The 17,166-nt window shown below is 39.3% G+C and overlaps 1 protein-coding gene across 2 annotated transcripts in view; it reads left to right on the forward strand.

Annotated features, from left to right (window-relative positions):
* impg1a (interphotoreceptor matrix proteoglycan 1a) overlaps positions 1–17,166 on the forward strand; it is a 139,653-nt gene that overhangs the window by 95,219 nt on the left and 27,268 nt on the right. For both annotated transcript variants that reach the window (XM_072581143.1, XM_072581144.1), the window contains exons 12-14: positions 2,702–3,348; positions 13,235–13,454; positions 15,117–15,327. In XM_072581143.1, the coding sequence (XP_072437244.1) occupies positions 2,702–3,348; positions 13,235–13,454; positions 15,117–15,327 (1,078 nt within the window). The remainder of the gene's footprint in view (positions 1–2,701; positions 3,349–13,234; positions 13,455–15,116; positions 15,328–17,166) is intronic.

The following is a 17,166-nucleotide window of genomic DNA, read 5'->3' on the forward strand; positions in this document are numbered from 1 at the left end:
AGATACATGGAAACACCACCATTTGTAAGTTGTCTTTTAAACCACACATCACTCTAATTTGAAAAGATATCACTGTTCCCTCACTGGGACCAGTCAATATCCGAAAATGCACTCCCTAAGACCATTGTGAGTTTACATATACCAGATGGATTTAATGTTTCAAGAGGGTGCCACACTTCACCTCACAAAAGAGCAGCGCTCCAAAAGCTTTTGGTTTCAAATAAACCTGTTGGACCATAACCTGTTGTCATGTGACTTCTGACCTTGTCCACCCCAATCCAACACATCATATCTCCACATCATATTCCATAAGGAATTGAATTAAACGTTCAAGAAGCACACCCATGTCTTGCTCCCTCATACATCTGATGGTCATACAATATTTATTTATAACACAGTTGTACAACTGTGTTGAAATTTCTAAAATTAGTCAATTTGGAATTGATGTCCAATTCTTATAGCAGGCATTGCATTAGGGTGTCTGATGTCATGGAGCTTGAACTGCGTAGCATGAAGCATCATAAGACAGCTCCTTGAGAATCTTGCAAGTGTATAAAGAAATACCTTTTGGTGATAACACACTAATCACACACTGATGGAGAAGAAGACTTTGTGCTTAATGAGTACCCTTGTTTGATCTGGAGATACGCAGACCATCATGTATGTGCAGTCAATGATGGCTGGTTGCATGGGAAACCAGCAAGAAATGCAAAGTTAAGCACCCACTCAATCTGACCAGTGTTGTTATAGGCAAAGTTCATATAATTTCTGGATTTGGTAAACAATCGATTAGCCATTTGTCTCATGCCTTAATGGGTAGCTGAATGAGAGATCCACAATATATCTCTGACCAGGTTGATAGCAATTCCATAGCCACTAACACTTGACCAATAGGTTCAGCAGGAACCCTGTAGCCTTTCGGGAGTCTGCCAATACTTGTTACCACTAGATGTGAGAACCTAAGCCAACAGGTAAAGGCCTGTGCTTGTTGACCTTGTTTGATGGGCAGTGCTTCTTGCAGGGTATACCTTGCTGTCTCTTCCCTCTCTATTGTCAAGTTGCAGATCTTAAACAACAGCTTGTTACTGATGCTGCAGGCAATAATTTTCTGAGGTCTAATCAAAGGTAGCCAGTGTATTGTTGTCATTCCCAATATTTGTCACCACTCGCCACAACAATGTTAGCTTTCTGAGAGGTCTAGAGAACCAACACTCTGCCATGCAAATAGTGCCTTCAGAAAGTTAGATTTTTCAGCTGCACACTTTCTTGATAACCTCTTACTGTTGCTGCTACTGATCATCATGTTATTTGCCTGTTCAGGTACATAGTTATTTGAAAATTGCATTACAGGTAGACAGCGTGGTTAAGATGGTGTTTAGCACACTTGGAGACATGTGGAATCAGAATTAGCTTTATTGTCACATGTACTCACATGAGTACAGTGAAAAATGTACAAGTCACCACTTATTGTACCATCTTGGATACTAAGGTACCTAAGCACAGATTCTTAAGTTAGAAAAATTAGAAAAACAAAGAAATAAAAAGCTCAGCATTAGGTACAAAAACACAGGAATAAATTAGAAAAAAAATTAAAAGTTCAAAATTGAATTCAAGCTTGGAGAACACAATGGGTACCTCCGAAAGTTTGAGAATTCAAGACTTCAGAAGTGCCCATTGTTTTATGCAGCAATGAATAATTCAGATTCACATAATAGCCGCTTCAGGTTTGACCTGTACAAGACAAACTTAGCAGGAATTTCAAGAAGAATTCTGAGAAATGTCATTGGAGATAGGTTTCTCAACAGAGAGACCTAAGAAGGCAAACAAGCTAGAGAACTGCAGAATTACACTAAAGTAGCAAAAGCTATAACCTGCAGTGCTATAAAATAAAATTAGAAAGGCCGACAGTCTCTGCCAGAACTTGTTCAGCTCAGTCCACAGTGACCAAACCAGCTACACAAGCCATCAGTGCAGCTAAATTTTAACCTCAGGTTTTCAATCTTGGAAGGAGAAAACATCAAACAATGACAACAGACTGAATTTGATTTTATCTTTATAAATATCTTTTTTCTGTACCTATGTTTTGTCTCTAGTTTGAGGTGCTAAAGTAATTTCTTTTACTTTAATAGCCTACAACTGTGATATTATGATATTTAAATCCTTTTTGAGGTAAAGACTTAGATTTTGCTGCCTTTTTAAAATTGAAACACTTAAAAAAAAACTGAAACTGAAGTGGTGTCTTAAAGCTTAACAAATTTGCAGTGCAGTTAATGATATGGAGTGGTGACGGTGAAGGAGAGAGGATTGGTTGTGTTGCTCAGTGGAATTAACCAGCTGTTAAGCCAGGTATTACATCTAAAAAATCTCCAGGCAAGTATCTAACTAAGTGCTGCATTTCTAGCCCATATGTCTGCCCTGAGTTCAGTACCAAAGACTTACACAAAGGGTTTCAGTCCATCAGAAAATTAAAGTACAACATCATGGCTTCTGAAGCATCCTGAGGTGCATCTCCTGACATATCTTCCACCTTGACAATCCAGAAGATCTAGGCCAATATTTGTGATATATTTGTATTATACCTATAAATGTGCAAAGCCTAATGTTTTATTTAAGCTCCAAGCTTTTGGACATGTCTGAAGAAGCAAACTTTGGAACAATGCATGATTAAAATCATCTAATCTGAATATTCCTTTCATTTCAGAATCTCAACGTCAATTTTTGACAGACCATCCATCTCCTCTTGACAGCTTAGGAGAAACAGCTGAAGAAAATGTTGCCACACCATTATTAACAAGTGACATCTCACAAGCCCAGATGTCAGCAACAGACAGTTTGACAGATCAAGAGCCCACTCCACTCAAATTTACAACACTAAAAACAACAACCACTCAACATGGAAACCCATTAACAGGCTCTCCAGTTGCATCCCTGCCAATAGCTGTTATGCTGCCAACCTCTGAACAGCTTCACTCTACAGGCAGGAGTCAGTTGGACGGTGAGACCAACATCCCTCCCAATGTGCTGCTCACAACTGCTGCTCCTCAGAATTCCAGTAATGGAACTACAGGTTTTGAAACAGGAGAAGAAGATATTAGAGATGAATTTATTATTGGGGATACAGAGACTGTAGGCAGTACAGACATACTGGATGGAGTTAAGCATAGTACTTCCTCCATCACATCTCCGCCTCCTCTGAAATATTTAACATCAAGCTCCTTGACGTCTGCTCCCTCTAAAGAACTGGTGGTGTTCTTCAGTTTACGAGTCACTAACATGTTGTTTTCTGAAGACCTTTTCAATAAGAGTTCCCCGGAATACAGGACACTGGAACAACAGTTCCTTCAACTGGTAAGTGAATGGCTTTACAATGTTTGGAATAATTTAGTCCTCCAGTATTTGGTTCCCTATTCTCAGGAGGCAGGTGGACATATGTGTAAGAATCCTTTTAAGAATTATGAATTTGCAATAATACATAGACTAACAAGTGACCATTTGTGCAGCACTCCCAAAGTTTCATTCCATTTGGAGAATATATAACAAGTTGAAACATCACCATTTTGCACCATTGTCAAAAGGTAGATTTAGTTTCCCCACATGTCTATCTAAAGTCAATTGCTTTTGATACTTCCACATTGACCCAATGCAAAATGGTTGTATCTACATACTGGTCTGGAAATATATATGGACAAGGGAAACAGTGGAAGCAGAGCAACGTCTACAGAGAATTTCACTTATAAAAGTTCAATATGGTAGCCTAATCTCCTTATCAATGATGGGCCAGGTTCAAGTCCCATACTCTGAAGTTCACTTGGATTACCCTTCCAACCATTTTCCTCCTTTAGTGCCCTTTAAAACCAAATTCTTAATTCATTTTTTTTTTAAACTACAACTACTGCATGTGAATACCTTTAGGCATTTCACTATTATATACAATGTACAATGTTTACACATATTTACACACCACAATATTCATGTAGTTTTACACTTGCAATTTCATTCAGTCAATTTCCGAAGTACAGTGCCCTCATCGTACACACCTTTATCTAGTCTTCTTCCATGAAATATCAGCACAGACTTTAATGATGGAAACAAACACAATATGCAATCAAGAATATCAAGGTTAATCTATAATCCATCAGACCTCAGTATGCCTGGATAATATCCCCAAGTCTATTGTTCTGTACATACTTCTACACAACTTGCAAACTGATTTAATAATTTGCATTATAAACAGAAATGAAACTGGCAACTATGTAAGGAAGGTTGTTAGGTTTTCAAACATTAAGCATCAGTGATATGTTTCAGGATGAAAGATACCTGGCCAGCAAAATTTATTGTATAAAATGTGAAAAGTAAATTGACTAAATCTAGTCCATTGTGAGAAAGTTTTGAACCAATAAAGTCATTGTAAAAATGTTAACAAGGCTAATCAAGTGTATTGAAATGCAATTTGATTATAAATTAATCAGATGAATTTAAGCTCCACAAACTGATTACTAATAAAGCCGAATGTGATATGCAAGTTGTAGTTAAAATAATAGCTAGATAACTGAATATTGAAATATCAGAATTATCTGGAGAAGTACAATGAGATGAACATATATGCAATGGAGAAAACAAAATGGGGAGGAGACATACACCTGGTATTAAAATAAAGTCAGGATGATCATAAATGTAACGAGGTCCAGGCTGTTCCAACACTCTCTGATGCAGCAACTATCTATAGTCCAGCACCCACCAAAGTTCCCTTTCTCCCTGTTATAATGTCTAGTGGCCTGCTCTGACCTTTATTCATACTACTTTTTAGTTAGACTTTATTCAGTTTCAATACAATACATCCTGTCTTCTTATATCCAATTGCAAAATCATTCATCTATTTGTTATGTGATTGATTAAAGTCAAGCTGAATTATTTTCTTTTGAAGTGTTTGTGCATTGAATATACATGATTTCCCATAATCCAGCAAATTCTGTGGTCTGGCAAAAGCCTAATCCCGAGACTCCCAGATTAGGGAGGAACAAGATGTATTTTAATTTAAATTATGATTTACTACAAAAAGGAAACAAAATTACCAATGCTTGACATTGTTTTCATCAATCCATGGGCCACAGATGCCTCTGCCCTTAAAAGTATTGGTAGCAGAGACTGCAGCACTGTCCTTATGAGTCAAAGACTCTTTTCATTCTGAGGACTCCTTCCACTGTGTAGTGTGGCATTACAACAATATTAAATGGAACAAATACAGAACAGGTTGAGCATCTTGAAAATAAGCATCCTTGAGGCATTATTGGCCATCAGCAACTGTAGAATTTCACCACAATTTGTATGTTCTTGGCCAGAATAGTCCTTACTTTAACATTACTACCAAACAAGGGAAAATGCAACACTAGGCATACCTAAAAGTAAGGTGCCACCTGGTGAAGATACAACACAGGGTTGTATGCATGCTAGCTATTGGTACACCCAAGCAATTCCACAATAATGGAACATATGGAAGCACTTCAATCCTTCCAACTATGGACGGAGGCTCCAAAACATGTCCATCTTTGACAATGGAACTGTCTTTAGCATAGCTGTGCTGGGAAAGGCTCACAACCGTGTTCAGTCAGCAGATGATCTACCATTAAGAAGACATCAGGATCACAATATAAGTCTTTAACAAATTTGATTCAGTCCATGTTATATCAAAAAATGACTGAACACTTTGGATATAGCAAAAGCTATGAGCCCTAACAACATCACAACTGTGGTGCACCAGAAATATCTATAGCCATAACCAGATAGTTCCAGTACAGATACAGCTATGACATCTATTTGACAGGGTGGGAAATTGATGCAATATTTCTTGTTCACAGGAAACAGAACATATTCAGTTACCATAATGTGATATCAGCCTATGTTTAGTCATTAGCAGAATGACAAGATGTGCTGTCAACAGCGCTGTCAAGTGGCACTTACTCAGCAATAACTTACTCACTGATGCTCAGTTCAGGTTCTACTGGAATACTTGACTTCAGACTTCATTTCAGCCTGGATTCAATAAAGTAGAAGTTGTTGAAAAAGTTCAGCAGGTCTGGCAGCATCTGTGAAGAGAAATCAGAGTTAACATTTTGGTTCCGGTGACCCCTTCCACAGAATTAATGGCAGCTAGGAAAATGGTGGTTTATATCCAGAAGGTAGGATGGGGGGAGGGGTAAGGAATAAACAATAGGTGGGTATGGGGCCCAAAGAGAGAGAAGAACAGTTGGTCAGGCGAAAGAGTGAATAACAATCTGACTAAGAGAGTGAATAGCTGTTACTGGAGACTGTTAGTGGCTAACAATAGGCAGTATAATGGTAGACTCCATGATATCAAGGCCTGGTGTGTGGGGTTGGGAGCTAGGACATGGGACAGCTCATGCCCTAAAATTATTGAACTTGAATGAAGTCCAGAAGGTTGCAGGGTCCTCAAGCAGAAAATGAGGTATTGTTCTTCCAACTTGTGCAGAGCCTTGCTGAAACATTGCAGCAAGCCTGAGAGATATGTTGGCCAAGGAACAGGGTGATGTATTAAAGTGGCAGGCAACTAGAAGCTCAGAGTCTTTTCTGTGAACAGAGTGTAGATATTCTACAAAGCGGTCACCCAATCCATGCTTCAATTCCCCAATGTGGAGGAGACCACATAGAGCAGGGAATGTAGTAGACTAGATTGTGTGAAGTGCACGACAAGTGCTGCTTCACCTGGAAGGTATGTTTGGGGCTTTGGATACTGAGGAGGAAGGAGGATAATGGGCAGGTGTTACACCTTTGGTGATTGCAGGGGAGGGGCATAAAATAGTATTTGACCAAACTTGTTGTCTGGAGTCCTTTATAAGATTAAAGTCAATGGAAAAAAGAAAGATAGTTGTATGTTGGAGGCCAATTCAAAGATATATTGTAGGAATTCCTCAGGGTAGCATCCTAGACCTATCCGACTTCAGTTGCTTCATCCCAGAAAGAAAAGCCAGTCAAACACATTGGTCTGACAACATAGAGCTCCATTATGTTTATTTCCAAATATTGTTCTTTTACTGGTTTTACACACAAATCATCCTTTGTGTAGCGAATTTGCCACTCATGTCTTTTTAAAATCTGTTTCCTCTCACCTTAAAAATATGCCCCCTAGTTCGAAATCCCCCATCCTAGAGAAAAGACACCTACCATTAACCCTATCTATGATCCAGGATAACGCATACCACTTGATCAGCATCCCACCCAACAAGTTAAACATTTACTTGTTTGAACATTATGGCTGTACTATCCACAGGATACACAGCAGCCAATCGTCAGAGCTCCTTCTATCAGAACTTTTCAAATGAGTGACCTCTACAAATCTTTGGAGGTCAAGGACAGCAGCCACATAAGAACCTCACTAAGTGCAATTTTCCCTCCAAATCAAATTCAGGCTGACTTGGAACTTTATCATCATTTCGTCACTGCTGCTGAGTCAAAAAGCTGGAACAATCTCCCTAACAGCATTGTGGGTGCACCTGCATGAAATAGATTGCAATAATTTATAAACACAGTTCACCACAGACTTCTCTAGGGGCAGCACATTGGCATGGTGATTAGAACTGCTACCTCACAGCACCAGGGCCTCGGTTGACTGTGTGGAGTTTGCACATTCTCCCCTTGTCTGCGTGGGTGTGGTCTGGTTTCCTCCCACACTCCAAAGATATGCAGGTTAGATGAATTGGCCATGCTAAATTGCCCATAGTGTTAGGTGCATTAGTCAGAGGGAAATGGGTCTGGGTGGGTACTGTTTGGAGGGTTGGTGTGGGCTTGTTGGGCCAAATGGCCTGTTTTCATACTGTAGGGAAACTAATCATAACTAGTGAAGGGTAGTAAATAACATCCCAAAATGAGTAAATTAAGAAAAGCTTTTAAATTGAGTTATTTAAAACAGTAATGTGATTCAGTAGAATATAAATCAAGCAAATATTCTCTCTAATGCAGAAATTTCAGAATTAAGGGGTATAATCTGAAAACCAGAACTTGGCCATTCAGGAGTGAAATCAGGAAGCACTTCTTGACACAAAGATCAGTCAAAAGCAAGAGCCCTCACACCAATAAGACTAAATGTTAAATCAATTTTTAAAACTTAGAATATTGAGATGGATAGATTTTGTTGGTGAAAGGCATCAAAGAATTTGAAGAAATGGGTGTGAGTTTGAAAACTGCAATGTTCTGATTGACAGAACAGACTCAAGGGCTGAATGACCTTTGCCTGTTCTTACTGAAGATTGTATACTGAGGAAGGAACATACAGCTTATATTTATGATTATTCACGTTCCTCAGTAGATTTAATAGATTGGGAGATTAGGTGTCAGCACCTTGGAAGGAACTGCCACAAGTGTGCAAATTGTTTGGTATGCAAATCCAGCTGCAAGCGCATTTTTCATCATAACACAAGGATTTTTCTTATTTAATCAAGTCTATTACTACACAGACTAATTATTTGTGCCTATCCAAAATTTCAAGCAATTGTACGTAATATATTTCCACTTAGACAACGGCAATACAGTTATCCTATAAATTGTAAGATGACTTGATCTATAAGAGGATATTAATTTCACATTGACAGATATCCTACGTTTGAGTCCTGAGACTGTCAGCTGTATTTGATATATTTGGCTTCTAACTAACAATGCATACCCACTGGGGAAGATTGGTATTGTGCATTCAAATCTCTCACAACAAATGTGGAATAGTGGAGGACAATTTAGACAGAAACCAGTCAAGAATGGAAAGTAAGTGTGGGATCACTTAAAATAAAGGCAGCAACTGTAGTCTTATGACCTTACTACCATAATCTGATATTGACCTGTCTTTTGAACAGGGAAACAGTTTGGTCTGGGACACACACACACACACACACACACACACACAGACACACGCAGTGTCTTTTGGGACAGCAATATTAGTAAAAGGTTTAAGCAGGAAAGCAAGGACAGTTTCTTCATTAAGTTACACCAACTAAGAGTGTCTGACATGACAGGTGAATCTGCCAATTTCAAAAAAGACTGAGGCAAGTAAAGATTTACAAGTTTTAGTTTAGATTTCCATACAGACCAAAAGTTTTTCCTGATTACATAATGACGCTCCCTTTGTGCACAACTGTCCCTCTTTTCCCAAAGATAAGCATTCCCTCCATTACTTTGCTGATTGTCAGAGGTTCCTGCTGGTCCTTAGCTGGAGAATCATGCTCTCCAAGTTCTTGCTTTCCTCACTAATCAAATAAACTGAGTTGAAATTTCAGGTCCCACTGGACAGGTTCTGATTTTGGAGGTAGAACACAGACTACAAGCACTATGAGGGATACACCAGTGAATGGATTTGGTCAAATGCACTGAGCCCTAAGGAATAAGCTGTGCCCATGTAAGTGAGTGGTGTAGAGTGAGGGTTGAAGGGCCTTACCATTGGCACAGTACGGGTTGTGAGGAGAGTTGGCAAATGTAATGGACAATCCAAGTAATCCTCACCTCACTGCATGGGCATAGGAGCAACACTTCTACAGGAAGGGCAGACCTCATTCAACAGGAGGGCCCAGGAGAGAAACACACAGGATAGAATATAATGGTATCATCAGTATAGTCTGTCCTGGAAAATGTGGTGCTATACCTGGAGATAATTGAGAACTAGTGATGGAGGAGACGGCAATTCTCCGGGGAAATGTTCTGAGATTTCTGATCTCATCACCAAAGACCTCACATCTCACAACACAGCACAACCCTGCCAGTAGCATCAAAATCATTGCAGTCTTGAACATTTTTGCTTCTGATTTTCTATAAGATCAGCTCTAGACTTTGGTTGCATCTTACAAATGCATGCAAACCATTGCATCTCATTGGTCATTGACATCCTACTTGCCAGAATTGGACCACGCATTCATTTCCAGATACTCACTGCCTTGCTGGCTCTAAAAGCAGGGGGTTCCACTTCCAACATTGCACTTGCGGGGAATACAGAGAATCATTTCTTTAATCTATGCAACTATTAATATCTCCACAGGAAGTTCTTCCATTCCCTCAATATCCAATAAGTCCATGATCACAACAAGAGCTTCCAACATGTATGCACTCATTTTCTGGCAGCTAACATTATTGTCTTATCAGTCTATGCTGGTACAGCTCTTCACTTCAAGCCGCACCTTCTACTAGTGGTTCTGAGGGGATAAGGGAAACTCCTTGAAGAGATGCCTACTCATTCCATTACAAGAGACAAAGGTATATGAGTAGAGGTAATGCAATCAAAGCCATTTACTCACTTGGAGCAGTACTGAACTGGCCATCTGTTTTCTAAATGTATGGTTCATATGCCTGGCTGGTTAGGTGGCACAATGCATCTTTCTCCTGTAAGATTCTCACCCATTGTGATGCTCTGCTGCACTCTCCATAACATGATCCTGCAGAATGTTGCAGAGCGCATAAAAGGTACAACCCTGCAAGGACACAACTCACTGGAGAAAGAGGAGCAGGACATGGAGGAGGAGGAGGCAGTGATAGATAACTATGCAGGGTGGTGGCCAGGCCTGCCCTGAGGCTTGAAACCCTGATCAGGATGTCGTCAACATCAGAAATCATCTGATTCAAGCCACTGAGCTTCTGTAACCCAGGATGAGCAGCATTGACTGCAACTCTCTCTGAGCCAAAAAGGATGGTGCCAACACTACCATTGCAAATACAGACTGGCACACATAAAGTGTCACCACAAACCAAGGGTGCACAACCACCCAGATGTTTCACTGTCACCTTTGATGTATACCTCCTCTCCTTCACCACTTTATGCATTTGTTCTTATTCCACCATTAAGAAAGGGAGTTTCACATGTATTCCAGTCCATTTGCGAAAATGCTCTGATTCTCAAGCCCACTGTTTCTGGGTTTGCCACAGCATTTAATTATTTAATCAAGGCATGAAAATTGCTAATTAATCTGTCTGTTGGAATCAAGTTAACAGGAAACTGTGAGCAGCTTTCTGTACTTAACACAAACTATTCTTTATTATAAATAGGTAAATCCTAATCACAACTAAATAGCTAGGAACAATGGCTTTACTAGTTAAAACTCTAACCTCCTATTTTAAAGCCACTGCATGCTCATAGATATAGATAGACACAAATGAGTAAAAACCTTGATTTATTGGGTGGAGAGTATTCAAAATTATAGTCCACAGAGCTAGAACTTCGAAAATAGAACAGTACAATAACTGGCCCTTCAGCCCATAGTGTTGTGCCGGACATAACACCAAACTAAACTAATCATTTCTGCCTGCACTTAGCCAAAATTCCTCCATTCCTTTTATATTCTTGTGCATACCTAAACGCAGCTTATATGCCCCGAACATATCTGCCTCCACCACCACCCTAGCAGCATATTCCAGACATCAGCCACTCCCTGTGTAAAAAGACTTGCCCCTCACATCTCCTTTGAACTTGCCCCGTCTCATCTTAAAATGTATGCTCCCTAATATTAGACACTTCAACTCTGGGAAAAAGATTCTGACCATCAACCCTATCTAAGCATCTCATAATTTTATAAACTTCTATCAAGCCTCTCCTCAACCTCTGCCATTCCAAAGAAAACAACTTTAGTTTTTCTAGCCTCTCCTTAAAGCTCATACTCTCTAATCCAATTCATTGAGTTCACTGAGATGTTCTTTTGACCCGCCAGCACATCTATTTTTCCTTTCTCTAGGTTCTTTCGTGACTTTCAGGGGGCACAAGCAATTGGTACATGAACTACAAAGTTTCTTAGTTTACTGGTTAATAGCAACAGCTTACAGCAACTGGTAGGAGAAAACAACTGGTTTCTCCAGGCTGTACCTACTTTTACTGTACAGAGGGAGAGAGAGAGAAACTAAGTGCCGTTCCAGCAGTCTGAAGGCTTCTCAGTAAATCAGTCAGACCTACAAGCTGTTTATTGAAATCCCCTATACAGAGTACCTTTTGTGCCCTTTCTACCCTTAGTGCTGCACAGATTTATCAGTCGAGGGTAGGTGGTATATTGTAGTCAGCAGGAAGTTTCTTTATCTGTGTCTGACCTGATGCTATGACACTTCACGATGTTCAGAATCAATGTTGAAGACTAGGTAGTTGCCTTCCTGTTGTATACCAATGTGCTACCACCTCTGGTGGGACTGTCATTCCAGCCAGAGAAAGTGAGGACTGCAGATGCTGGAGATCAGAGTCGAAAAGTGTGGCACTGGCAAAGCACAGCAGGTTAGGCAGCGTCCGAGGAACAGGAGTATCACCCCTTCACCAAGGGCTTATGCCAATCAACATATTCAGAGATGTTATTACACACCTCTGCTAGAGGTCAGGCTTGAACCGGACCCTCCTAGTCATAGGAAGACTTGCTATTGCTGTACCACAGGAGCCCATAAGTGATAGAGGTCACAGGTTTGAATGACCACCAACCTACATCCAAGTCAATTAAGGAGTGCCCATGTGAAATGTGAGCCCACTGGCTGATCTCTACCAACCAGTCCTCACCCAACCATTTCTGGATATGATTTTGACATCTTCTATCCCAAGAGGTGAGTCCAATCCAATTGTCTGTTAGGAGTCCATGATGTTTATTGAAATAATGTTGGATATCCATTGCCCAATTTATGGATTGCCTTTACCATGAAGATGCCATTCAATCTCCCAATTACAGAATTATATCTGACCAAAATAAATGAGGAAAACAAAAAATAGAAAAAGAAAGCTACACTCAGAGTGCATCCTACATCCTCAGGTCATGCTGAACCCTGGGTAGGACCTTTTTTTTCTTCTGGAAATGTTGCTATTGTTGTAATGTAGGAAACCCAGTGGTTAGATTGTTCATGAGTAGGTTGACACAATGAACAAATAACTGTTTTTTTTTCAGTTCTATTCATTATGGGATAAATGTTAACCAGAAAAACCTAAGGAGGACACCCCTTCCCCTTCACATCCAGTTTTTGAATTGTTATGAAATCTTTTACACCCAGCTAAGTGGCCTGCTGAGGCTTCAGTTTAAACCTTAATAGCAGCTTCCACATTGCTAAAGAACTGTATTGGATATTTCAACCTAAAGCATGTATTGAAGTCTGTCAAGAATGATGTGAACCCATGACCATCTAGCAATCTGCTACCACTAATGGATAAAGTAGTAAATATCCTGGAAAATGCCAGTTAATTGGAATTGGGATAGACTTATTTGAAGGTAATGATTTTTCTTTGTCTTTGTAGTTGTTACCGTACTTGCAGACCAATCTGACTGGATTTAGACAACTGGAGATCTTGAATTTTCGGAATGGCAGTATTGTTGTAAACAGCAAGATGAAGTTTGCCAAGTCTGTGCCATACAATGTCACCCAAGCAGTCTACTGTGTCTTGGAAGACTTCTGCAATGCAGCAGCCCAAAGGAATAACCTGGAAATCGACAGATATTCTCTGGATGTGGAACCAGGTAAATGTGTAACCATGGATTCAGATTTTCTGCTGGGAGGCTAAATTTTGAAAGGCTTCAAAAAACTGGAGGCAAACAGAATGTATGTTACGTTTTCAGAGTATAGGTTAATAATTAATGATCTTTAAAATTCTATAGCCTACAGTTCATGGAAGCAGTAAAATCAAAGCGCTTACTACTAACCTCAAAGCCCCATAAAATCACTGCCACATGGATTTCACCTTTTTTGATGTTACATTAACTGAGGCGGAAAATCAAGGAAATCCCCACACACACAGCAACATTGATGTCATCAAGCAAGTTAAGCAGCCAATCATGGTGAAGACTTCTTAATCCATGTCTAGGAAATAAATTGCACTGATTTTTTTTCATTTTTTTTCTAAATATTACATAAAGCAAAATAAAGATTGAAACAGACACACAGGAACAAGATAAAAATTGAAATATCAAATAAAAATAATCTTATCACAAGCCTATGCAGTTTTTGTCGCAATGTAGAAATTTGTTAGCCACAAATACAGATTAACCTTTTTCAGAACTAGAGAGGCTGATCAGATATATTATTGCATTAGTATACCACTTAAACCCTCATTACACCTCATTTAAAAGAAGCATAAATTTTGAGGGCATTTTTTAACAGAAGTATTACTATTAACAGAGGCACATTACGTCTGTAGTACAATATAGGGACTTAACACCATATCTTTTGAAGAAACAGGAAGTTCCTGGCACCAACTTCTGGATAATTGGATTTAATTATATATAGGCAGATGGCAGATATTTCTGTCAATTTCACAGTTGCAATTAAACAAGCACTAATATTTTCAACATCAGTATAATCACCAGGAATATAACAGCAAACTCTGGGCCCATATGCAGATGTCCATGAACGAAATGGACTGAGGTACTGCTAGTTGTTACTATTTAACATGTAAGTGTGTCAACTGGTATAACAAGAGGTATCATTGAAAGAATCATGTAACAAAATTGGTCAGATTTAGTTTAAGAGATGCAGTGTATTAGCAGAGCAGTATATCTGATAAAGCAATTGTCAAACTCAAATTACAAGTTGCAAAATGCCAACATTTTAATCTCCCACTAGTGTAGTCATCACAATAAAGTCCGTATTTAAATTTGTAAGGATACTAGGCCAACATCTGCACAAGGATCATCACATTGCAAGATGTTCTGAAGTGTATGGGAATCAATGATTATTCTTCAGGAGACTGCTGTTAACGAGGCTGGAGAAAAACACAGAGACATAAATAAAGAGCTGTTCCTTTTTCTTCTTTTGGAATAATTTTATTTGAGTTATTAAAATATTGGAGAAGAGAACAAAGTTTGTTTGGCTTACAGTTAAAATTTGTCAAAAATGGTTCTATTTGTTTCTCAGTTGCCATGGAAATGCAAGGAACAGTGAAGATGGGAATGTCTGGTGACCTGGAGATAATTTGGGGGATGGGTGGTGGGGTGCAATGGGATTGGGTTGTGGCTCTTAAAGGTGCTTCATAATTTCAAGGAAGCATTTAGGAACACATCCACTTAGCGTTGGTGACCTTTATCTGTGAAGTTGTCATCAGTAATGTCCCTGATTATAGTTTGAAAATATGTGTTTATTTAAAATGTTTCCAATAGTTGGATTAATCTGGAATCTCATTTCAGCTGATCAAGCCGATGCATGTAAGTTCCAAGCATGTAATGAATTTTCTGAGTGTCGTGTCAACAAACAGACCGAAGAAGCTGAGTGTGTGTGCTACCCTGGTTATATCAGTGTGGATGGACTGCCCTGCCAGAGCAGCTGCAACCTCAGACCAAACTATTGCCTCAACAATGGCAGATGTGAAATAGATCCAGAGAAGGGAGCTGTGTGCAGGTTTGTGACATTGGGGAAAGGCTTGATGAGAAAAGTATTAAGTAAAACAAATGTTGTCCAGTTCTTAACATCATGAATGTTCCGAATTGTTTTGCACTTTGTTGTTCATTCAAGCAAAAGATTTACACCGGAATAAAGCGTTTTGATATATCATTGTCACATAAGATTGTTCTCAGAATATGACAACTCTAGTGCTTTTATAGCTATAACATCCAGATTCTCCCATCAACATGACTAAGATTGAGCTCACGTTTATCCAACAGTTCTTTCTATGAAATTACTGATCCCATCCGAATGACTTTTTCACTGACTTTGAAGGATTACACAGAGTCACATATGTATTCTTTTGCTGCTAATTGCTTTTTCATGCCGAATAGTTTCCTCCCTAGCAGCAAATCTCATTAGTGAATTCCAACTTCATCTAGGTCCTGAATATCCAACTTGTCTAGTTACCTGAAGCAAACTGAGAATGAAGACAAGAATAGATTGTTTAATCTGAAGACAAAAATATATTGTTCAATCAAATAAAAAGTTACTTCCAAAATCTGAGCATTGTGATCATCTCTCTTCAATTTGTCCTTCTTCTGTACTGTCAAGCTGAAACATAAAAATGATCCAAATTGTCTGATCTCCTGATTGTCAGAGTCGGGATATATGACCAAAGGTGGATGTCAAGGTCCAATGGAAGTCCCATTGTGCTGACCTCAGTGGAAATTGTGGAGAAAGTCTGATGCTCCCCAGGATCCTCTGAAAATGTTCAAGCAACTCTGACAGACTTAGCTGAATAGTTAACTCAGAAATGTTAAACAGAAAACACATACTCTGTCTCCTGGATAACTACACAACTGACTTCCCAATCACTCACATTGACCCACTGACTACCAATGCACCCCTGACTACCCTCCTAATCCAACATGACTAAACTCCCCAACTATCTGACTATCATTTCAACTTACCTCAATCACTCGCCCAACCCACCCACCCACTGAAATACCTACCAACCTCATTCATCTCACCACCTTGTCACCTCACCCATATGCCACTCTGACTGTCATTCTGTCCACCTATTATACCACTCACCTGCCATCTCAACCGCTTAATATTTCACTCAGCCTAGTCACCTGCCCACTTACCTCAACACCTGTCCTCCCATCATATTAATTCATTCACTCATTCACCCATTCACACACTCATTAACTTACCTATTAACCAACATTCAACCATTCACCCATTCACTAACGTTCACCACTAGACACTTAAACCTAATGTCTAGAAGCTTATGCCACAGGAAGGGGATAGGTACTGTCTCCACTCTGCCACCCTTCCCCAAATGTCCCAACTCTGTGGTGCAATGTGCTGTGCTTGGAATACATGGCAAAAAATGCAGAGCAATGTTAAGGCAGTTAAAAGATTAGGCAAAGTGGCAGTCCATTGATGATTACCACTCCAAAAAACACCATGGGCATTATCCTGCATACTTCACCTGTTGTTGCATCCTTACTGAATCAAAATCAGGGTCTTCTGCATTGTCCCCTCCTCAAATTCATTCTTTCTCAAAACAAGTATAATGATCAACTTCTTATCTGACAATCTGTAGCTTCTTAACCTCAGGGTAGCTATCATCTATCCATTATTTCTTCCCTGTTCATTTTCTCTACTTAAGTGGTGTCAGCATTCTCAGCTCTGGCCATTTACTTTTCTTTATCAATTTAAAATAATATCAACATTTTTTTAAAAACCCACAATGAAAATAGATGATGAAAATCATCAGTCATGACACGCACAGAAACAATTCAGGATCAAGTTAAAAGTGCTTCTTGGCTGATTGTTCATTTAAAA

The sequence above is a fragment of the Chiloscyllium punctatum genome, chromosome 11 (assembly GCF_047496795.1).
Source record: "Chiloscyllium punctatum isolate Juve2018m chromosome 11, sChiPun1.3, whole genome shotgun sequence".
Taxonomy (NCBI): domain Eukaryota; kingdom Metazoa; phylum Chordata; class Chondrichthyes; order Orectolobiformes; family Hemiscylliidae; genus Chiloscyllium; species Chiloscyllium punctatum.